The sequence below is a fragment of the Phocoena phocoena genome, chromosome 21 (assembly GCF_963924675.1).
Source record: "Phocoena phocoena chromosome 21, mPhoPho1.1, whole genome shotgun sequence".
Lineage (NCBI taxonomy): Eukaryota > Metazoa > Chordata > Mammalia > Artiodactyla > Phocoenidae > Phocoena > Phocoena phocoena.
In genome coordinates this window covers 19,162,234-19,186,719 of record NC_089239.1, presented here as the reverse complement: position 1 = coordinate 19,186,719, position 24,486 = coordinate 19,162,234, and the positions used below count along the sequence as shown (strand labels likewise).

The window sequence follows — 24,486 nt, the reverse complement described above, 5'->3', positions numbered from 1 at the left end:
GGTCCTGTGCCCATTTTTTTTTTTAAGTCTTTATTGAATTTGTTACAATATTGCTTCTGTTTTATGTTTTGGCTTTTTGGCCCTGAGGCATGTGGGATCTTAGCTCCCTGACCAGGGATCAAACCTGCACTCCCTGCATTGGAAGGCGAAATCTTAACCACTCGACCGCCAGGGAAGCCCCTTTGCCTATTTTTAAATCATTTTTTGTTGTTGCTCTTGGTGTTGAGTTATAATCCTCATTTTTATGTTCTAAAAAATTTTTGACTCTTCTTACTCATTCTAGACTAGTTTTAATTGTTTTAAAAAAAACTCTCCCAATTTCCCCTTTAAAAATAATCACATATGATTTAAATAGGAATAGTAATCAATTAATATGGTAATTCAGGGAAGAATGAACATGTATGTCCCACTTATTCAAATCTTTTATGCCCCCATTTTTGTAATTTATCATCATACTAGCACTATTTGATACATTTATTCATAGAAATAGTGTGTGTGCAACTACTTTTTTTTTTTTGCGGTACGCGGGCCTCTCACTGCTGTGGCCTCTCCCGTTGCGGAGCACAGGCTCCGGACGCGCAGGCTCAGCGTCCATGCCTCACAGGCCCAGCCGCTCCGCGGCATGTGGGATCCTCCCGGACCGGGGCACGAACCCGTATCCCCTGCATCGGCAGGCGGACTCCCAACCACTGCGCCACCAGGGAAGCCCTGCAACTACTTTTTGTTGCTAAAGCAAAGGATCTTTTTCCTTTTATTTCCTGGTCCATCAGAAAGCTGTCGATTGTTGCACAGTACTTATTTTGTAAGCAGCTTATCAGGTCTGTTTAAATAATTTTTAAACAACAGTACTCTACCATTGAAGCAAAATTTTTAAACATCTACATTAGTGTCAACGAGAGAATTTGGTCCTCCAGGTTGAGAGGGAATCTGCAGCCATAGTTTCACATGTGTATGATTTATTTCTCCCGTAACTTATTGTTGATTTTTTTTTATCCCTTGGGGTAGCTTTACTTTTGTTTCATAATAATAATTCATAGTTACCATAGATACTTACTCCAAAGGTCACTTCCTCTATATAGTTGTATTTAAAGAGTTATAATTATATTGGGTTGGCCAAAAAGTCCCTTTTTGGCTTTTAAGTAAAAATAAAAGACACATTTTTCGTTTTCACCAAGAACTTTATTGAACGATGTATTCACCCTTTTGTTCCACTACCTTCTGCCATTTTTCAGGCAACTTCATAATTCCATCTTCCCCAAACTTTTTTATCTTTTTGGGCAAAGAACTGTCCCAGGTGCCTTTTATGGTCTTCCAGGGAATTGAAATTTTTTTCCATTAAGAGAATTTTGTAAAGACCTAAATAGATGGAAATCCAAAGATGCAATGTCTGATGAATACAGCAAATGAATCGGAACTTTCCAAGTTGTAACAGTTTTCGCCTGGTCATCAAAGAAATATGCAGTCTTGCATTATCCTGATGGAAGATTATGCATTTTCTGTTGACTAATTCTGGATGCTTTTCGTCGAGTGCTGCTTTCAGTTGGTCTAACTGGGAGCAGTAGTTGTTGGAATTAATCATTTGGTTTTCAGAAGGAGCTCATAATAGAGGACTCTCTTCCAATCCCACCGTTTACACAATATCACCTTCTTTGGATGAAGACCGGCCTTTGGTGTGGTTGATGGTGGTTTATTTCACTTGCTCCACGATCTCTTCCGTTCCACATTATTGCACAGTATCCACTTTTCATCACTTGTCACAATTTGTTTTATTTTTAAAATAAATTTATTTAGTTATTTTTAAAATTTATTTATTTATGGCTGCATTGGGTCTTCGTTGCTGTGCACCGGCTTTCTCTAGTTGCAGCGAGCAGGGGCTACTCTTCATTGCAGTGCGCGGACTTCTCATCGCAGTGGCTTCTCTTGTTGCGGAGCCCGGGCTCTAGGCACGTGGGTTTCAGTAGTTGTGGCTCACGGGCTCAGTAGTTGTGGCTCGCGGGCTCTAGAGCGCAGGCTCAGTAGTTGTGGCACACGGGCTTAGTTGTTCTGCAGCATGTGGGATCTTCCCAGACCAGGGATTGAGCCTGTGTCCCCTGCATTGGCAGGTGGATTCTTAACCACTGTGCCACCAGGGAGGCCCCACAATTTGTTTTAAAAACGGAACATTTTTTTACGTTTAAGTAGAGACTCACCTGCAGAAATATAGTCAAGAAGTTTTTTTTCACTTAACTTATGTGGAACCCAAACATCAAAGCAATTAATATAACCAAGTTGGTACAAATGATTTTCAGCACTTGATTTGGACATTTTGAGTATGTTGGCTATCTCCCACATGGTATAACGTTGATTGTTCTCAATTAATGTCTTGATTTGATCACTATCAACTTCAACTGGCCTACCTGACCGTGGAGCATTGTTCAGCGAGAAATCTCCAGCACGAAACTTTGAAAACCACTTTTGACACATTCAGTCAGTCACAGCACCTTCTCCATACACTGCACAAATCTTTTTTTTGTGTTTTGGTTGCATTTTTACCTTTGTTGAAATAATAAAGCATAATATGCTGAAAATGTTGCTTTTTTCTTCAATATTAAAATGGCTACACAAAAATTTACCAATTTTGATTTTTTAAAAATGCATGCTGATATGACAGTTGTCACATACAATCTAATGAAATAGTCTTGAATGAAGTTAAAGACAAGTAAGTGATACTAGAGCCATCTTATGGAAAAAACTGAATGAAACCTTTTGGCCAACCCAGTAGCTTTAAACGTATTCTTATTTTTTGTATTTTAACTATCTATGTCGTTTATTTGGCATTTTCTCTTCCTGGCTCTAGTAGTTAGTGGCACTTGCCTTCTTAAGAATATTTGTTACATTTTATATAATAATTTATATTTTAAATTGCATATATTAATATGTAGCTTATTTATTCAGACTGACCTCAGTAATCTCCTTTTCATTGTCTAGTTAAAAGCCTCATCGCCTCTAGCCCTGGCAGGTGCACTAGCCTCCTAAGTGTTCCCCTGATTATTTTTTTAATAAATTTATTTATTTTACTCATCTATCTTTGACTGCGTTGGGTCCTCATTGCTGCGTGTGGGCTTTCTTTAGTTGCGGCGAGCAGGGCTACTCTTCATTGTGGTGCGTGGGCTTCTCATTGCTGTGTGTTCTCCTGTTGCAGAGCATGGGCTCTAGGTTCGCGGGCTTGTAGTAGTTGTGGCACTTGGGCTCAGTAGTTGGGGCTCACAGACTCTGGAGCTCAGGCTCAGTACTTGTGGCGCACGGGCTTAGTTGCTCCGTGGCACATGGGATCTTCTCAGACCAGGGACTGAACCCATGTCCCCTGCATTGGCAGGTGGATTCTTAACCTCTGCACCACCAGGGAAGTCCTGTTCCCCTGATTTAAAACTCTTCCCTTTGGTCAGCTCTTCCTAGTGTTGCCACATGATCAAGTTCTGATGCAAGTGCTCAGGAAGCTGCAGTGCCCCTCCCTCTCCATCCTCCCACCACACCCCTCCCCCAACAATTAGGGTCTAAAGTTCTTACACTCCATTCCTAGGAAGGCTCTGGGAGCTTTCTCCTGGAGAATGTGTCATTTAATGTAAGAGTCAGAACAAAGGAGGTGCCATTCAGGAGTTCATTCTTTGGCTTTAATTTCCAGTCCAAGGAAACATACCATTATGGTATCATGAAGAATTTTGCAGCAGTAAAGTGACTTTTCATCATGGCCATATAAAAGTATCAATTTAAGGCATTGACTTCTTTTTTCTTTTTCTTAGTAAAATTAAAATCATTAAAGAATACCTAATGCTTACAGATGCATAGGAATAAGAATATTAGAATCTACTTACTTTAATTATTGATCCAGTTTATCTGTTTTTAGTTTTTTAGTCTATTTTGTCTTGAGTATCTTTTATCTGATTAAATGTTTGACCACATTGACTTTAATAATATTTTTTAGTTTTTATTATAAAAAATAGGCTTATCGTTAAAAAAAAATTCACATGGAGTGATATGTAAGTATATAAAGTAAGAAGGGAAAATTCCCCCTTTCTGTCCGTTTCCTTCTCTTTTCCCCCATGTCCCACTGTGCTCTATCCTATAAGGGGCCCATAAAAAATTTGCTGTATCCTTCTGGAATTTTTCAATATATAGATAAGTATAAACTTAAAGAGATAGGGTAATATTAACATTGTCCTTTTTTTTTCACTTAATCTTTCTTATGGATTTTCAGTTTTGTAAGGTGTTCCTTAATGATTTTTTGTTGTTGAATAACAGTGCATTTAATCGGATTTTCCAAGGTGGTTTTCCGAGTAAATTGTTGGGTGAAGGTATGCTTCAAATCCAGTAGAATCTCTGTGTTACTATATAAGGCAAAGTGAAGATGTTATTCTTGCCAGATTTTTCCCTAGACAAAAGATGGTTATAATTATAGAATCAGAACAAATGTGTTGTCTATATGTAGGGTGATGCTAACAGCATGAGCTTAAAATAAACCACTAAGGTCAATACTGTCTCTGCAGGTAGATCTTAAACGGTTATGATTCACATCTGGGATAAGTTACACGGTGTGAAGTAAACTGGTAAATGTCATCTCTTCAGAACTTGTAAGAGCAGTCCTGTATTGATTTCATTGTTGAAGGATGCTGTGTTTAGGTTTCTCAGAGGTGCTCAGTCCAGGGTTGCAATGTCTTACTTTTAATACTGCTTATGATGTGTATGTTTTACTGCTTCTTTATATAAAGTCCAGTCACAGGCACCTTAGGTCAACTCTGCTACTGAGTTAAACATTATGACCATTAGGGAAGCAGCTAAGTACCTTTGTTGTGGTCCCACAGTTTTAGCATTCACTACAGGAGCACCTTCCTAGCAAGAGGGGTTCAGGCTGGCCCCCAAGCCTGGCACGTCTGTCCACGGCACAGTCGAGGGAACAGTGGGCAGGTGGTAAGTTACCTGCATTCTAGGCCCTTCTGTCACTGGTTATAGGTGTGCGACCTAAGTAAGCCGTTTAACCACTTAAGTAGGTTGCTCATCTGTAAACTGGGGATGGTGATAGTAATGCACTGTTAGGATTCGTCTCCGTTTCAAAGGAGTAATCCTTCAGTGAAGTAGGCATCATTCTGTGTCCTCAGTGACTGCTCGTCAAGAGTGATGGAAGAACAGGGAGGACTTTGGCTGGGACACAAATTGCCACTAGATGGAAGGGGTGGGGCTGGATTGGGGTGACAGTGAGACTTGTGAAAATGGGAGGGGCCAGTTCAGGGGAGTGATGATTGGGCTTGGGGTAAGTGCCAGGCTGTGTGTTGGAATCAGAGAGGGTACAGGTGTGTAGTAATTCTGAGGCACACTGAGAAATGTCTGTAAACCTACAATGCTTTCAGAAACAAAGCCATGAGATATCCCTTTCTGAAAAAAAGTTAATTTTCCAAACGTACTGAGCCTTGGCTGCCTTGTGGCTCTGACACAGAAATTTTCATCCGTCCCTTACCCAGCCTTGCTTATTGTTTCCAATAATGATGACTCATCAGAATGTTTTTGCCAAAGGAGCAGCAATTTGGTAAATTTAAATTCTAAAAATCTGTTTATCCCTCCAAGAGCAGGTAAAACCAGTGGCCAAATATAAATTAAAAAATCAAATGGCTACTTGAATATTGGTTATTTGCTAATTATTATAAGGAATGTAAAGAACACTGTCTCCCTTTAATTGATAGACTGAAGAGTCTATTAACAAAGGACAAATAAGCTTTTGTAAAAATTGGTTAAGTGTTGAATGCTTCAATGTAGATGATGAGAGAAAACATTATCAGAATTTGTCCTTCACTCTTGGCCTTTAAAATTTTTTAAAATAGCTCTATTACTGTTATTATAATTCTGTGTATATTTTTTGATTTCATTGAGGTATAATTGACAATTGTAAGATATTTGATTTATTTACATATACATTGTGAAAGGATTTACACCATCTAGTTAATAAACACGTTATCACCTTACATATTTATTGTGTGTATGTAAGAACATTTAAGTTCTACTCTTACAGCAAATTTCAATACAGCGATAACGCTGTGTATCACCTCTAGTTACCGTGTCTTACATTATCCTCAGACCTTATGCATCTGAGGGCTGACGGTCTGTACCCTTTTCCAACCTCTTCTTATCTCCCCCATCCTACTTTTGGCCTCAAAAGAAAAATTCATTCATTCAGCAAACATTAAGTCTTACACCACGCTAGACACTTTGCTGGGTCCTCAGGGAACGGAATTGAATCAGGTTCTTTTCCTGTTCTCAGGGGCTGTGGAGACTAGTCTGAGAGGCGTATTGAAACAGATGCCATGACAGAAGGAAGTATGGGTCTGAGCATAAAAGAAGGTGTGGTCCATGGCACTTAGCAGGGAATGTCCTGGAAGGAAAGGCTTTACAAAGAGGTTGGGATTCTCAGCTGTACTTCTCAGACTTAATGTGTATTTAAATTACCAGGGGATCTTGTTAAAAGGGAGACTGGGATTCAGTAAACCTGGGCTGACGCAGCAAGGATTTAAAAGAGAATCGTCAACTCACTTTGTATTCACTGGGCAGAGTTTGAGGACTGGAGGGAAAGAAGGTCATTGCATTCACAGGGTTGGGCAGAGCAGAAGAATAGAGTAAAACATCCTGGAAAAATAAAAAGAAGGGGTGTGTGTGTGTGTGTATGTACGCACAGCGAGGTAGGGGCATGGTGAAGCATAAGGGGGAAGAATTGGGTAGGAATCAACCAACCCTAGGACTGCCTTTTATGTCTTTAAAATTAAATATTAATTAAGAGGCTTAAAAATAATGTCATCCTGCAGATAATGGGGAATCACAGATTATAGATTGGGTCATGACCTTAGTTTTCACATTCAGGAGATCAACACCATGGAGCTGGAAAGGATCGAAGGAAAGAACTTTGGGGTCTAATACAGTTATTCAGGCAAAGTGTAAGAGAGTAAATAAGGATTTGTAGCATTTGAATTGAGGGGAGGAACACCTCTTTGAAAACAAATGATGTGGGCTTCCCTGGTGGCGCAGTGGTTAGGAATCCGCCTGCCAATGCAGGGGACACGGGTTTGAGCCCTGGTCCGGGAAGATCCACATGCCACGGAGCAACTAAGCCCATGTACCACAACGACTGAGCCTGTGTTCTAGAGCCCGTGAGCCACAACTACTGAGCCCACGTGCCACAACTGCTGAACCCGGGAGCCTAGAGCCCATGCTTCGCAACAAGAGATGCCACCGCAATGAGAAGCCCGCGCACCGCAACGAAGAGTAGCCCTTGCTCACCGCAACTAGAGAAAGCCCGCGCACAGCAACCAAGACCCAATGCAGCCAAAAATAAATTAATTAAATAAATTTTTTTTAAAAAAGAAAGGAAAGGAAAGAAATGATGTGCCTTTTGAATTGGAATAGCACATCCTGGTGTCAGGGAGAAAAAGAGAAAACGGGTGATTGGAGCAGGGCTCACACTGATGTACAAGATTCAGTACAGGGTGAGGCTGCAGACAGGAGAACTTTAGATGCCAGGCCTAAGGCACTTCAGCTCTTTTTCTCTATTAAGATGAGATTTTTATAAGTGAAATAACTGGGACAAAGAAGTGAGCATTACTTTTTGGAAAACCTACTTTACTCCCTTAGGGTGCCATTAGTAATATGTGACACTATCATTTGCAGGTAAGGTCCTTTTCAACTCTTGATATTCTTCAGTTATATGATCCAGGTAGCATTGAGAAACTTAACGTTAGATTAAATGAGACTCTGATGGGGGAAGAAAGATGATTCCAATGTTTTGGGGCTGGGAAAAAGGAAAATTTAATTATGGTTAGCACAAGTAGGTAGGAGGTTGTCTAATTGTCCGAGTTGGAAAGGTTCAACAAGAAATTGAAAATGTGAGTGGCATTGGGATTCAGGAAGACAGAGCTGCAGATGGGAATTTGGGATTCATCCATATAAGGCAATGGTTAGAGTAAAGTCGATAAAATAGACTCTCCTGGAGAGACGGATATGAAGAAAGTAGGAGCAAAGGCACGGACTTGCGAAATGCCCGTGTTCAGGCGTGAGCGTCAGAATGGTGAGGTTTCAAAGATGCCGGGGAAGGGGCAGCGTCCGTACATCTTGCTGTTAAGTGGCAACACTTTTGCTGCAAGCAAGAGTTAGGAGTTTGAGTGAGGACCCTTTAAGTTTGGCAAATAAAGAGTAAAGATGAAAAGGTAAGATGAAAAAGATGCTAATAATATAGCACCACCTGCTGTTAGGCATTTATAGCACCACCTGCTGTTGTTAGGCATTAGACATTTTAAAATTGTTTTTCTCAAGTTGACTTTTTCTTCCTTCCTGTTTTGGTTGTTTTTTAATGTTCACCTATGTTTTATATGGTAGCTTAGTGTGTGAATGCACTAATGTGTTTCCTTTTTAATCAATGATATGGGGGGAAGTCATGTCAGTTTGTTTATTCCTTGATTTCAACTTTGCTAAAAGCTTCTGTCTCCAGTGGCTCTTCTGGTCTCTGTGTCACAGAAGACGTGAGTTAACTACTTCAGGATTACAGGGACCCCTCCTGCGGGATTCTGAATATTCATTTTACGTTTTGACTCACTTGTTCATGTAGGAGTTCAGGTTTACAAGATTAAAGTTTTTGGAGTGAATAGCAGTGGAAACATTTTTTTTTTTTAAACCCCCAAGGAAAACCTGCATCCTTGAAAACTGCACAGCCGTCTTGGGTGAATTCGCCTAGACCACTTCCTAAATCCAAAGCATCTCTGAAAAGTTCTGCGCTGCGGAGGACGGGAAGCACCTCCTCTGTTGCCAGCACCCACACTGATCTGAGCACTTACAGCAATAACTGTAAGTCAGTCTTATTTCAGACTTTGGGGCTTGTTGAAACTGTAGTTTTAAGAGAAATCTTATGCGCTACAAATTATCAGAATTTTTGGTTCTGTGATTTAGGGGAAAATATGCATCTTGCTTCTCCCTTGGAATTGCTCTAAAAGCTTAGCAGGAAAAACAAATTCTTTCAACGACATTCTCTTTTGATGAATGTGCTATGAAACATAGAAATATTTATCTGTTGAAGGCAACTGGTATTTTTTTGCATGAAGGATTCTAAAGTGTATAATTTGAAGAGGGTGGGGTTTTTTTGGCTTGTTTAAGGAAAGAAAGCAATCTAGAGGCTATTGGAACCCAACTGGAAATCAGAAAAAAAGATAACTTCAGTTTCATTTATTTTGTAAGTGGCTATATTTTGTAGATGTGTTTTTTCTAATCTTAAACTTTGGATGCTAGATTCAGTGTATTAAGAGTAGTATATTATAACTCCAAGCCTAGTTTTAAGTAATTTAAACAGAATATATTTTGGGGGTTTTCAGTTAGTATGAATTCAGTTTGCTGTGTATAAAATGAGTGAATTGAATTATCCCTTTCGTTCAAAAGATGTATTTGGCCTTAGTGTTTATTTGCTCATTTCCTTTTTAATTTCTTTCACAGAATTTATGGGTTAACTAATTTGAGCAATTTTGGAGTGCCTGCTGTGTACAGGCACCACTGTAGATGCTGTGAAGGATATGAGATATCAAAGAAATGGTCCCTATTCTCAAAGGTAGCTGAGAAAGAAGATATTTATGTGGATAACTAGAATATCAGATAAAACAAGATATAAGGGAGTGGTGGGGAAGAGGGAAGTTCTCTCCGCTTGAAGGGGAGGATCTGTTTCTTCTTTCCGGTGAGGGGACAGGGACAAAGCGTAGTCATGGTTATGAACCTTCTGGGTGTGGAGCAATGTGTAGGGTTACCATACATTCTTTCTTTCATTTCCTCTCAAATAACTTCTGTTACCCTTTTTCTATATGCAAGGTAATTGAGGCCCAGAGAGGTTGTCGCTGGTCCAAGGGCACTCAGCCAACATGTGACAGAATTGAGAATGTGTTTGTGGAGGGTAAGGCACTGAATTAATGACCAAATTAATGAACACATTTCCGAGAGGGCATTTAGCAGCAGGAGTCGGTCTCCTATGAGAGTCAGTAGCTGTATACTGGACCTTTAGGAACGCTGAAATTTGTTACTTGAAATTAAACGGGACAGTTATCCGCTTATGATTTGAATTTTGAAGTTGTGGCATAAGATCAGAAGGGTTCGCATGTATCCGTTGATTCTTGATGATTTGAAAAGGTAATTCACACGTGTATTCTTTTAAGGTCATTTCACTTGCAGTGCTCCCTGTTTGTAAAGGGAAGTTTTGAAAACATTCTGCCAAGATGGAAGCACCAAGGTGTTCTCGGGGGCTGGAGGGTTGTGTAGCGCTGGCACTCGTGGCCCTGGCAGGAGGCACGTCCCGTGGAGCCCCGCTGCCCAGCACCCCTGCCGACGGCCATGTTGCGGTGGCCCCATTCAGGACCGTGTCTGACACTCCTAAGGAGGGTGTCAAATGCTTTTGTCCATTCCTTTTTGTCTTTTAACAAAGGGGCTTCCCGTGTACCCACAGAGCCTGTCTAGGGGCTGTGTCTCTGTCGCAGATGAAGCATTCAAATCAATGTCTCTTTCTTAGTTGGATTTGCTAGCTGGTTTAATCTGTTCTGTGTAGTGCCTTGGAGCTTACAGATTTTTTTCCTTCTCCATTCTAATTCACTAAGAGCAAGCATGAGGGATAGGGGAGTGAACATGGCTGCAGTTTTTCCTGCCTAAGCTTGCTTTGATCCTTTTAAATGACTATACCAGGAGGATTTCGCAGTTGTACAGAAACGGATACTTCTTCGAAAATATTTATCAATTCTACACTCACCCCACCGACTGGCTCAGAGAGGCACTACGATGCTACCTTATTGACACTGCTGGTTCTGGGATCCTACAGCCTTTGTATAGTTCCTTTGTTAGCCACGTTTACTGGGAAAAGAAGTAGGTCGATGATTTCTGGTTTGATTCTTTCTTTGTAAGCATGTTTAAATTTTATTCAATAAATTGATTTAGCATCTCTTGATTGCTATTTTTATAACTTGTAATTTGTTAATTGTATTTCTTGGGCATGTTTATATTTAAGTTGTGAATGATTCTGTCTACCAGTTTATTGTGTATTTTATGTGTTTTGAGACTCGGACTAAATATAATTCAGCAGCATTGTCGAAGTTCATTGCACATGAAATTATTTTATAAGACTAGTTAATGGTCTCATTTTTGATTAAATAACTGGTTGTTTTTGTGTGTGTACCTAATCGTTGTACGAGGATAGAAGAATGCTTTCCTAGAATTAAAATGAAAACATCACATTTTATTTTACTCATATCTAAAAATATTTAAAATGTGCACTTTTTAAAGATACCTTAATATATGAAAAAAATCATTTTGAGCTGCAGTTTTCCTATTTCTGACAATGATGGGTCATATTAGGAAATAACTTAATCTTTTGATCAGTGTTTTAAATTCATATTGGGTTAAGCCTTTGAACGATTTTAAAGCTTGTTTTCTTGTTTTGTCCATTCCTTTCTTTGTGACGCGATGCTGTCAGTGCAATCACTTTTGAGACTGCAGAGTGCTGTTGTAAAATTAGCATCTGGTTCTCCGTGCTTAGGGCTGTTATAGAAATAACATGACCAAGTTTTAAAGTGACTGAATCAAGATCTATAAGACAATAAATCTTTCTTATTTGCGGGTTTCAGCAGGTTCTTTGTGTGTGTTCTCTTCAGCACAGAAAATTTTAAAGTTACAGTATTGATTTTTTTTAATATTAGCATGAAACATTGCATAGTAGTTTCTATATCAAATATGCTCATTTTTAGAGGTTAATTGTTGTAAGCTCTTCCAGACTCAGATAGCTAAGTTCCAGTTTTTAAGATCATTGGATAAAAATGTTGTATATATATATGTGTGTGTATATATGTGTGTGTGTGTGTGTGTGTGTGTGTATATATGTCTTGAAAAGAGTTGAAGGTTTGAGGACCTTTGTGTGAGTGTAGAAAAAGGTCTCAGGAGAGCTTGTAATTTTGCCGTATTAGCAAATATGAAGTTCAAGCACTTCCTACTCCTACCAGTTTAGCCACAAAATCCTAAGCACATTTATTTTTGAGAGACAGGTGGTGAGGGGAAATAAAAGGATGCACACCAAAGCTCCTTGCACTGTCTGAGAGATAGAACAGGCAGAGGTTAACTGAAGAAACGGAGCTTTCTCTTCCCTCACCTTCACGGCCAGCCCTGGAGTCAACAGTGTGATACAATAGAAAAGGGTGTTCAACTCGGACTCAGTCCTAGTCAGTCTTACTAAGTCACTGAAGTTGGACAATCTTCCACTGTCTTAGCCTCAGTGTTCTCACCTGGTGAACAGGCAGGGAGGCTTAGATCATCTTCAGAATCCAAGCAGCAGCAAAGGTTTCTGACCACCTTTATTTTCTTCGCAACAATAAGTTGGTGCCTCACAGTTTGGAAGGAGGGTGTTTTGGGTCAAAGGGATCAAGGTGATAGAAGGATTCGTCTTATTCACCTTCAGTCCCACCCTCATTGCAGGATGGCAAGTAGGTATTGTGTCGCCTGTCAACACTGGTCAGTTGGTGAGAATCACCTGGAGAACACTGTTGAAAGGTTTTCTGGCTGCTTCCAGGTTCAGAGCAAAAATGTGTGCTTGACTAGTGAGGCCCGCGGGGGTGAGGAACGGGTGAAAGACAGGCGGTACATACTCTGACCCCATATTGCAAAACATGCTCAATCCTTACGCACGTCTGAATGGACTATTTAATAAGAAAATGCTATTATCCAGACTGGTATTAATTTCGTTTTCATTCTTTTAATGCTTTTCTAGGATATATATGCGACATTCTTCTTATTACAAGGTTGGGTAATTTTGCTTTTGGAATTTGAACGCTTAGACTTAAGTAGTGATTTGATCGTAAGCCAGGTGGCAGATGATCTGGCACAGTGGGGGGTGTTAAACTGATTCACGGAAAGTTCAGGAAATGAGCAGAATGTTGGGTCTGTGTGTGTATATACATATTTGTTAAACAAAACAAAAACCAACTAGGTGCTAGAGTGTAGTGTGAAACGTTAGTTTGCAAATAAGAGTCTGGAGCAATGAGAAGCCTTTCTCTAACAGGAAAACCTTTTCTCCTGCTTGGGCTGCTCTGAGCATCTCTCTTCATTTTCTCTGTAGACTCAGTCATCTGTCATTTCACTTGAACCGCATTTTGACCATATGGGGAAATGAAAAAGAAGGGTTCCGGAGCACCTATTATTCTGGCTTAATCGAGGCAGCTAGGACCAAGGACAACAACAGCATGGGGGCAGGTTTAAAACTGTCTGTTAGAATTGGCTGAGACGTGGGCAGCCACTTGTGGGATTTCACATGTTGGTTGTACAAACCAGCCATCATGGAGTGCTTGTACCTCCTGAACCACTGGGTTTAGGAGAATTCTGAGTGTGTGTTCAGCCTCAGTGGGACCAAGCACCATAATCAGTGAGTGGGGACCCTGTGACACCGTATGCACTGTCTGTGTCCACACTTGGTGTTCAAACCCTCTCATACATAGAGGGGTGAGGTGATCCAGCACAGCTAGGCAGTGGCCCAGTCAGGACCAGAACTCACATATTATAGGTTCCATTCCATTCCATTCCTTGAAACTAATGTGCTTCTCTTATTATATTGGAGCTTGTGCCACTGAAGGGTTTATCATTTGCATATAATAACTCTAGACTAGAGAACATTTAGATATCGTCAGGATACCCAACCGGCTGCCCCATTAGGAACTGGAATAGAGGGCAGGAGAAATACTTTAAGGGCATCACGCCTCGTAGCAAAGTACATCCTTCAAGTTAGGGTCAGCCTAGAGGAGAGCCTTTAGAAAACCAAAGGATATGAAAGTATTGGTCATAAAACTGTGTGCTGTTTTGTCTCCACCATAAAACTGTGTGCTGTTTTGTCTCCACACTTTGTCTCCACCATTAGTAAAGTGGGGAAGAGTGAAGGGGGGAGTGTGTATAGTAGATGATCAGAGAGAGAGTGTGTGTGTGTGTGTGTTTATATGAGCGTGTGCACATGTGTGTATATATATGTCACATATAAGTGTAAATGTATGTGTGTGTTTGTACCCTGGGTCAAACTCATTCTATCCTTGAAATACGGATTTTGACCCTCGCGTGTAACAAATTGATGCGAGAAGGGTGGCAGTGAGACAGTTTGTTTCCAGGACAGCACCTCCGTTCTGAGTGTGACAGAGCCAACAAGACAGGAATATTGTGCCTCATGAGAAATGTGTCTTTTGTCTTAGCGAGAAATCCTTTCACCTGAGTCCTTTGGAAACTGAAGGTCTTTGTGTTTAAAGCTTAGAAATGAAAAGCGTGGATTTAGGATCATACAGATTCATAATAGGTCTGTAAATTAAACTCAATTCAGTTTTTCAAAATCTATGTAGGTGACTTATTTGCTGCTGAGTATAATTTTTAAAATATGTCAAGAAAAGTAAGACTCAAATCCAGATTTTTATTTTATTTATAAGTTTTTAAAAATAAGTTTATTTATTATTTATTTTTGGCTGCGTTGTGTCTTAGTTGCTGCGCACGGACTTTCTCTAGTTGCGGCAAGTGGGGGCTACTCTTTGTTGCGGTGCGTGGGCTTCTCATTGCGGTGGCTTCTCTTGTTGCGGAGCCCAGGCTCTAGGCACGCGGGCTCAGTAGTTGTGACTCGCGGGCTCTAGAGCGCAGGCTCAGTAGTTGTGGCGCATGGGCTTAGTTTCTCCGCGGCATGTGGGATCTTCCCAGACCAGGGCTTGAACCCGTGTCCCCTGCATTGGCAGGCGGATTCTTAACCTCTGCGCCACCAGGGAAGTCCCCGGATTGTTATAATACATGGTTGAGACTAATAACATCACTTACTTCCCTTCTTGGATTTTGATTTAGCATAAGTTGAAATGTTGATTGAAACCCACTACCATTTTACATGAACATCTAAAAAAACCTGCTCTATGACTTGGTTCCATTTCTTTAAGACTCTGAAATCATTCCCCATCCATCCTTTGAAAAGTTATGTTGAATTTTATAGTAGTAGTATCTTAAGTATTTATCGTTTACATTAGCTCCCTGTCAACTTGGGAGAAACCAAGTTTCCAGGTTCTGGGGAAAGAGGGAATTGGAATAAAAGGATAGGAAGTTGACAGAAACTTGTTGGAAAAACCAAGTCTCCAGGTTCTGGGGAAAGAGGGAATTGGAAAGAAGAATAGGAGATTAACAGAAACTTGTCAGTAGGAGGGAAGGCTCTGTGTTGATTTGGCCTAATATTGGAAGTGTTATCTGTGCACAGGAAGAACAAATATATGGCTCCTTGTAGGGGGACTTGACGTAGATCAGGGGAGAATGACAGCATGTCTTTACAAGGTTTAAATGTGACATCTGTAAGCACTGTTGTAGGAGTTGGGACAGTTTAGCCTAGAGAAAAATTTCTAGCTGTCTTCAAATTTATAAATATTTGTAAATAATGTTGACAACTCACCCCTTTCTAGAAATGTGAGGTGAAGGAAGGGATCAAGCTTGGTAATAAAGAAATTTGTGATTATAAGTGTTGATTATTAGAATGGAATTGGATGGTTAGAATTGGGTGTTGAAGATTATTTAGAAAATAATTATAAAAAATCCAATCTGGGTCGGTGGAGGGGCAATTAAGCCTGGAAACCAGGTAGTGAATGAATGAACCTCCAGATTTCCCTCTGGCCCAGTAAGTATATGGTGACATAAACATACTAGTGGTTTGTGTGGTTAGCAAGGGGAGACAGATAAAAAGGTTAACTTTTATGGGAATAGAGAACCATAAAACTTTCAAAGTATTTTTGTTAGGATTTTTTCCTCCTGAGTTATGGAGAGAAAAGGGCAAAGTGCTGTGTTTACACTCGAGTGTTGTGTATAACATGGTAATCTCTTAGGAGGAGCCAAGCAGTGCTGTTAAAATTCCTTGTAGGAGCTGAGCTTCTGGACACTGTACTTTTTCAAAGATTACTCAGTTATGGAGAATTAAAAGGAGAAGTTTAGAATGATAAGGAAATACCGATTTTTTTCATCTTTAATTAGATCACTGCTGCTGCTCTCCTCACCCTCCTTTTTTGTTACCACTAAATAAAATTTGAAACAGCTTTGTATGTTGTTATCTTTACACGCGGGTACTGTTTTTGACTTTTCAAGCCTTTCGTTTAAGGTTTATGACCCTTAGGAGATTTTAAAATGTAGATACCCTCAGCCGAAAACAGTGCAATAAGTGATGGTGATGCTGGTTAAATTCCTAATACGGAATCCTCTCAACTGTACCAGAGCCAGGAACGCTATTTCATAGGACCTTGTTATGGACCTGATACACCTTTAGCAAAAATATAATGTGAAAATGCATTCTCATTTTGAATTCAGAGCGCAGGACACAGGCCCTGCTCTTTCTTTTCCCTCTGCCTTTCCCCTGTCCCATACAAATCTTAAGGATACAGTAGAAGAATTGGGTTATTATTATTGTTAAATCCAATGAGAAGCCATAAATGTGAAAAGGAAATTCACAGTTTACAAAGAACCTATATAAACATATATAGGTTTATATAGTCTACATAGTTGTCTTATGCAACTGAAAGATATTGAGTTTTTTGATGCCGAGGGCTTCAGTCATTATTGGACAAAAGAAGAAACAAGAGTAGGCAAGACATCTACTGGAGGCTTTGTCTGAATGTTTCTCCGTGGTTTCAAATTTTCATTCTGGTAGAAAATCAACAAGTTACAAATTATCACTGTTTTTTTAAAGCTGTGTTCTTTATTTCAAAGTGTCACTGTCTTTTGATATGCTAGGATTGTCTTTAGAGTCCCAGTGAAGAAAGCGAAGCAAAATCAGAGACTAGCAAAGTAGCAGATGCCCTTTCCAGGACCCGTTGACATATTATACCTAAAATATAGTATTTGCTCACTTTCACTCTTACCTTTCCCCAGGAAATAATATAGGTCTGCTTCTTTGGGAGCCCCCTTTGCCTAGTTAACTGTCGCGGACTCAGAATTATACCACAGCCTAAGCACAATTGTCTAGTGCCTCAAACTTTCTCCAGAAGTCCTTTCTTCAATTCTTTTAGTGCCTGGAAACTCTCCCCCACCCCCAGAGATGATTCCTGTGTGAGTGAGAGAGGAAAGGTTTACGTGTAATATAAAAGATGGTTTTTATTATTTAGGTGGAATTCTCTTTTACATTTTAGCTTTAGGGCTTAGGTGCCTTTGTTCTAGGGCAGATGTTGGAGTTTCAGCTTCTTGCAGTGGCACAGAAGGATCAGAACCAGATCTCACCTTTGCAGCTACCAAGGAGCTTGTACATTTTAGTCGTCCCTTGGTATCCACAGGGGATTGGTTCCAGGACCCCCAAGGATACCAAAATATCTCCCAACTTTGATCTGGGATGAAAGCTGCCCTGGAAAAGAGGCATAAACTTGGGCTGTGCCAAGATGTAAGGTCACCCTGGTTACCGTTCACCCTGCATCCCTGAGGCTAGGAACTACCTGTTATCCGTCTTTGTATTCCCAACGTAGAGTAATGCCTGACACGTGGTAGGTGCTTAGTGAGCACTTGTTGATTTAAAGAGGAAAGATAGGTCGTGGAAGACTCATACTGTGTTTATCTGTAAAATAAAATGTACTTTTCTGTTTTATTCCAGCTGGTAATAACGCTGTCATCAAATATGAGGAAAAACCTCCAAAACCAGCATTTCAAAATGGCTCCTCAGGATCCTTATATTTGAAGCCTTTGGTACCCCGAGCTCACGTGCACTTACTAAAAACGCCTCCAAAAGGTATGGACCTCACTGTGGAGAGAAGAGGAGGGCAAGGCTTTTTAAGTCCTTGGCTTACAGGAGGTTAAATTTTGGCATTTAGGTTCATGTTATATTGAATATTTATTTACAAAAAGTCTGGTGAATAAAGACATAATACATTTTTACACTGATGGAGCTGTTCTTGTTCTGAGAGTCTGTAGGTTCTATAGCTAAAACTTGATACATATAAATCAGCAGATAGAACAAAGGTATAAGGTGAAAATAAATGAAACTTCTAGAGTTAAATTATGCGAAGGTGGTGATCTAGAATAATGAGATAGAAGTGCATGGTTTACTTCACACTTTTGGTCCAACCATGTCCCCCCGCGCCCCACCCCCATGTTCTTTATCTCTTCTTCTCTGTATCGCTCACTTCGTGATTGCTACAGCTAATGAAGGTTAACTTTCAAGTTTACAACATATGTGGTATATACTTCATATGGAACGTTTTCGTGCAGCTTTATCACAGTGGAGCTGAAGCACATTCGCAGTTGTTGCTTAGTGAATTGAAAGATTGCTTAACTGAAAGAATAATTGTGAATGAGAAGCTTGAGCTGTAACATGTGATGCATATTTGTATTTGAGGGTTTAAAATGCAGAGAAACGTACAGCATCCTCCTTCATCCCGTCAACCATGAGTAACTGTTGCCTTTCCTCCTTTTCTTTCCCTCTGCGTATGTAATAGCTTTGTTTTTGTTTCAAGAAAACTCAGGGCATAATATGGACATTCTCTTGTGTCTTGCTTTTTATTAATTTAATAGTATATCATGAGAGTGTCTTCATTTTAAATGGCTATGAAATAGTCTCCTGTTTTCCAATTCCCTGGTTCCTGGACATTTTCTGTCTTTCACTATGGCACGTCATACTGAGACAAACATCTCTGAATGTGAATACTATTCATTGCTTCAGGTTCTAGTTACTTCTGTGAGATATTCCTAAAAGAGGAACCACTGGGTTAAACTGTGAATCTTTGTGAAATTGTTATCATATTACTAAATAACTTTCCAGAAATATGTTAGTCTCTCAAAGCAGTGTGTGTCTGTTGCTCTGTGTCCTTCTCAATATTTGTGTGTGTGTGTGTGTGTTACATTATGTAAAGGATCACGTGGTAATTTGAGGTTAATTACCTAGTGAATGTTTATTAACACTTTCTTTTCTACTGAATTCAAGAGAGAATAGGCATAGATATTGGCAAAAAGATTCTTCTGGGTACCAGCAGGTTCTCATCTTCCAGGGTTTTAAACTAATTTCTGATGCATCAAATTACCCCTCGGTGGGATGACATCAGTATATGAATCTATGGTTTGTATTGATGATGATAAAGCCCTGTAATCTACACATACACCAGTAACTGGAAAGAAATGTCCAACTTTGATACTAAGATAACTTTCAGAGAGTTAGAACGGCATGATTTCTCTGATAATGTTTGCAGAACAGAGAACCTCAGTATTCTAAAATGTCTTGCCATTGAATTTGTAAGCTTTTGTATCACAGAGGTTTTACTTGACTGGGAATCAACGCTGTCCATTTATAACAACCACATATTTTAAGAGATTGTCATCTCTGTAAAATTCCACAGAATGTGGCAGCTGTTCTAACTAAATAATCTGCAGGTGATTTGCCCTAGAAATGACTCTGTCACATCAGGAAGACGTGCTCATAGTCGTCTAGTGACTTATCTTTGTAGCTCTGTACCTGTTACCACTCCTGGTTGAATTTATTTTTCAGCTTTATTGATGTATAATTGACAGTTAAAATTATATTTGATTTAATACACATATACATTGTGAAAGAATTCCCCTGGTTGTATTTTATATTGTATCAGTTTGGAGGAAGAGCTTAAGTATGTTTTCCTTCATAGCTGAATAGCAAGAGAACTGGATTTAATACTTGGCAATTTTAGAAATCACACCCTAGTAGCTGTATTTTGTAGTCTGGGCCTTTTTGCTCTATCAGCAGTGGAATAGCATCAAGTGTGTAATACATGTATAAATTTAGTACTGTTAAAATTTGAATTTCAGCAGTTCTTGAACTGAAAACATACCGTAGTTTGTCCTAGCATGTTTAATTTTGACAATGAATAATATCACCCTTAAACTACTATTTTGATGTTATTTGGAATATTTTATCCTTAGATATTCTAAGTATAAACTCAATAAAGTTGATTAAATCTCAGTGGAATTTCCCATCAGGAACCTAAAATTTAGGTGTTAATGGATTGTTTTTGGAAAAAAAACTTAGTTTTTAAATGGTTTAGTTTTTTATGATATTTTCTATAAAACATAAATATTTCCATTTTAGGTCCTTCAAGAAAAGGTCTATATACAGCTTTGAATGCGGGTAAGTGACACCTTAAATATGGATGGAAAAAAAGAGTTTTCTTGTAAAGTTATATTATCATTACAAGTATTCAAGTGTATTTGCAGTGATTTTTTCACTAGTATGCTTATAAATATAATTTCAGGTTTGTGGCATAAACATAACTGCTTATGACCTTGATCAGCATAGGGTTAAATCTTGGTGAGCACAATTGCCAAGCCATCTGATGCAGAAGGACGTTTTATTAATCACAGATAATTTGTTTTTTAAATAATGATATTTTTTCAGATGTGGAGCATATTTAATATTTAAAATGTGGAGATGTAGAGAATGTACTCTTTTTTTTTTTTTTTTTTTTACAAGAAATAGGCTATTTTAAAATTGGATAGTCTTAAATTGCTAAATAATCTCAAGATCAGGTTGGGTTTTTTTTGCGGTACGCGGGCCTCTCAGTGTTGTGGCCTCTCCCGTTGCGGAGCACAGGTTCCGGACGCGCAGGCTCAGCGGCCATGGCTCACGGGCCCAGCCGCTCCGCGGCACAATGGGATCTTCCCAGACCGGGGCACGAACCCGTGTCCCCTGCATCGGCAGGCGGACTCTCAACCACTGCGCCACCAGGGAAGCCCTCAAGATCAGGTTTTAACACCTTTAATAGTTCAGCCATTTAACATTTTTCTTTTCTTTTTTATACTTCTATTGAACAAAGTCACATCCATCTCTAAGACAGCCTGCAGCCTCACTCACTGAACCTTTGAACATCAACTGGAAATCAAAAAGCTTTGTCTCTTGAGAAGCCATAGAAGATTCATTAAAATGTAGAAGTTTCTATCTTTTCTCTATAGCTGATTAGGTCCCCATCCACTACTTGAATTCTCTTCTTTAGTATGCGGTTATAGGACAGTTGTATGTCTTCTAAGTCCACTGAGGATTAGAACAGCAAATCAAAGGGGAGAAGGGTATTATTATAACACACTGACTACAGAGCATCGCGACAGTGTTGGCTGCTAAGGATATAAAGGTTTGCCCAAAACGAGCAAGGACCTTGTCTCAGAAAGCTTACAGAAAAGTCAAAGGACTGCACAAAAAAATATAAAATCACAAGGAGGGTTACTTGTTCCAGTGAGAGGCCTGGTTAAAGGCTATGATCTAGTGAGGGAAGCCTGGGCACGAAGTATAAATTTGTGACCCCCTGTATATAGATAGTAATTAAAGAAAATGGGGTGGGTAACCTTAAATATGGAATAACTAATATCTTTGAGGCTCCCAAGACATGTTTGGTTTCCTTAGCTTAATAAGGCAGGGACGTGTGACCTATTATAAGCTCTTAAAGCTAGAGAGGGCCCAGCCATGCAGAGCGATTTAAATTCTAAAGGTTCGCAAGAGCCTGAGTTTGAACATATATGTTTACCAAACTAATTTTAAAAGCCAAAAGAACTATTCTGCACACTGAGATTTTCATTTTCTTTCATTTTAAATTTCCAACGCATCCTAATATTTAGCAGAAAAGGATAGCTAGTATGCTATAAACGACTGTATGTTAGCAAATCAGATAACCTTTATCTGAAAGCTAGATGATATGATAATTCTGTGTTTAACTGAGAAACTTCTAGAGTGTTTTCCAAAGTGGCTGCACCATTTTACATTTCCACCAGCAATGTATGAGGGGTCTAGTTTCTCCACATCCTTGTCAACACTTGCTTTTGTCTGCCTTTTTTATTATAGCCATTCTAATGGGTATGAAGTGGTATCTCATTGTGGTTTCAGTTTACATTTCTCTGATGGCTCATCAGATGTTGAGCACCTTTCAGAAGCTTATTGGCCATTTGTATACCTTCTTTGGGGAAACATTTATTCAAATCCTTTGCCTATTTTAAAATTATTTGTATTATTATTGTTGAATTATAGGAGTTCTTTATATATTCTGAATATTAGGCCCTTATCAGATATGATTTGCAAATAATTTTCTCCCATTCTGTAGGCTGTCTTTTCACTTTTTTATAGTACCCGTTAAGGCATATTTTTAATTTTCATGAGATCCAGTTTATCTGTTTTTTTCTTATGTATCTATTTGGCATTATATCTAAGAAGCCATTGCTTAGATACAAGGTCATAAAGACTTATGCCTATGTTTTCTTCTAAGAGTTTTATACTTTTAGCTCTTACACTTGGGTCTTTGATCCATTTTTGAGTTAATTTTTGCATTTGATGTGAAGTAGGGGATCCAACTTAATTCTTCTGCATGTAGATTTCCTGCTGTCCCAGTACCATTTGTTGAAAACACTATTCTTTCTTCCATTGGAATGTCTTGTCACCTTTGTTAAAAACAGTTGGCTGTAAATGTGAGGCTATGTTTCTGGACTCTTTTCATGGATCTATGTGTCAGTGCCACATTGTTTTGATTACTGTGGTGTAATAAGTTCTAAAATCAGGAAGTGTGAGTCCTCTAACTTGTTCTTCTTTTTCAAGATTGTTTTGGCTATTCTGAGTCCCTTGAATTTCCATATGAACGTTAGGGTCAACTTGTCAATTTCCATAGAAAAGTCAGCTAGGACTTTGATAGAAATTGCATTGAATCTGTAGATGAATTTCTGGAGTATTGCCATCTTTACAATATGAAGTATTTTGATTCATGAGTATAGGATGGCTTCCTTTTTAGTTAGGTCTCCTTCAATTTCTTGTAACAAGTTCTTTGTAGTTTTCAAAATACAAGTTTTGCAGTTTGGGGGGGAAGTATTTGTGTGTGACATTTCTGTGCTTTGGAAGCTGCCATTGATATTGGTCACAGTAAAGGGGCTGGTTAAATAAGTCTGTTTTATGAAACTTGGAAAGGCAGTCTTAATTCATGTCTCAAGTCTATGATTATATGAAATATTGTAAAGGATATTTGTTTTCACAGGCATAGTACAAATAATCTCCAATATATATCTTCTTTCTACACACGGGAAAACTATTAGCATTAGGTATTTTCCTTTGGCACATTGTGGGACTGACATGATATCTTGTTTCCAAAGCCTACCACTGACCCTCAACGTATCAGTGACCCTTGATAGGTCAGGTTACCAGAATGGGAAATTAGCAACTGATTGAGAAAAGAAATGAACAGTGTGAATCACGCTGTGGTTTTGCTTGGCAAAGCCTCTAACCCTGGAGTAGAAATGGGGCATATGACAGAGTTTGAGAATGCCTCCCTTCAATTCACCCTGAGTAATCAATGCTCTAATAATTGCAGTGGAAAAAGATGTATTTTAAGGGGGTCAGCATAGTGATTTAATCTAGATTGCGGGGTATGAACATGTATTTTCCAAAAATCATAAACTTCTAGTTGATGGTTAGTTATCATTACTTAAGACTAACCTAGTATTATGACGAGCCTACTGAGGAAGTCCCAGTGTGTTGCCCTTTGGAGGAACAGCTTGGATGCTAAGAAGTGGTGTCCAAGCAGCCAATGACTTTGTGGGTCATGTAACCTCTTAATATTAGCTTTCTTTCCTGTGTAATTGAAATGATTGATCACTAAGGTTTCTCCCCGCTCTGATAGCCTATGACTGCAAAGCACCTTGGCTTTCTTTATATTCTGCTTGCAACAGTCGTCTTTTAGATCGTACAGAAGACATTGCCTCCACATACAAACATGTTCCTCTGAGCATTACATTTTATGGCTTTCAGATAGATTTTTGTTTGTTTGTTTAAGCAACAAACTGGTGGAGATTAAAGTTGACCAACTTCATACGTTTTCACTAGAGTACAATAATCACTTTTTAGCGATTTGCTAAGTTCTAAAAAGTTTAACATGTAGAGGTTTAGAAATCACCCTTTAGTTTTTTTTTAATTTGTGATTTTAAATAAAATTCAGATAACTTTATATCCTGTGGTCACTTAACATAAGTAATCACTCTTTGATGACTCTTACGTTTGGCATATGCGGCGGCATTTAACTACTCTGTAATATTTGGGGCGCTTCTGTATCACATTCACAAATGACGCTCTGATGAACATCTTCACAGTTATCACCTTCAAAGTTTCGGGAAGTTTTTTTTGTGACAGATTCTTAAGAGTAGTGTAAACAAATCAAAGCATATGCATATTTATAGCCACTTCAGTCAACCAAGTTGCTTTCCAAAAGCTTCATATCCATTTATACAATGACTGACAACATAAAAGAGGGCTGGCATCACCATACTCTGGTCGACGTTGGGTATTATTATTATTTTTTAATTTGGCTAGTTTAGTAGTTGGAAATTCTGTATCGTTATTTTAGTTTTAACCTTTAATCAGTAATTTCAAAGACAGTTCCGTTATCCCATAAGACAATGAAGAGGAACAGAAAGAGAATGAACGTTTCAGGCATTGACTATTGGTTGAAATCTTGGGAT

The 24,486-nt window shown here is 39.1% G+C and overlaps 1 protein-coding gene across 3 annotated transcripts in view; it reads left to right on the top strand.

Moving 5' to 3' along the window:
- MTUS1 (microtubule associated scaffold protein 1) overlaps positions 1 to 24,486 on the top strand; it is a 104,436-nt gene that overhangs the window by 21,183 nt on the left and 58,767 nt on the right. The window contains exons 3-5 of one of the 3 annotated variants that reach the window (XM_065899783.1): positions 8,692 to 8,853; positions 17,639 to 17,773; positions 20,096 to 20,134. In XM_065899783.1, coding sequence (XP_065755855.1) covers positions 8,692 to 8,853; positions 17,639 to 17,773; positions 20,096 to 20,134 — 336 coding nt within the window. Of the gene's footprint in view, positions 1 to 8,691; positions 8,854 to 10,706; positions 10,897 to 17,638; positions 17,774 to 20,095; positions 20,135 to 24,486 lie in introns of those variants that run through there. The other 2 variants (XM_065899785.1, XM_065899784.1) reach the window with 2 other exon arrangements.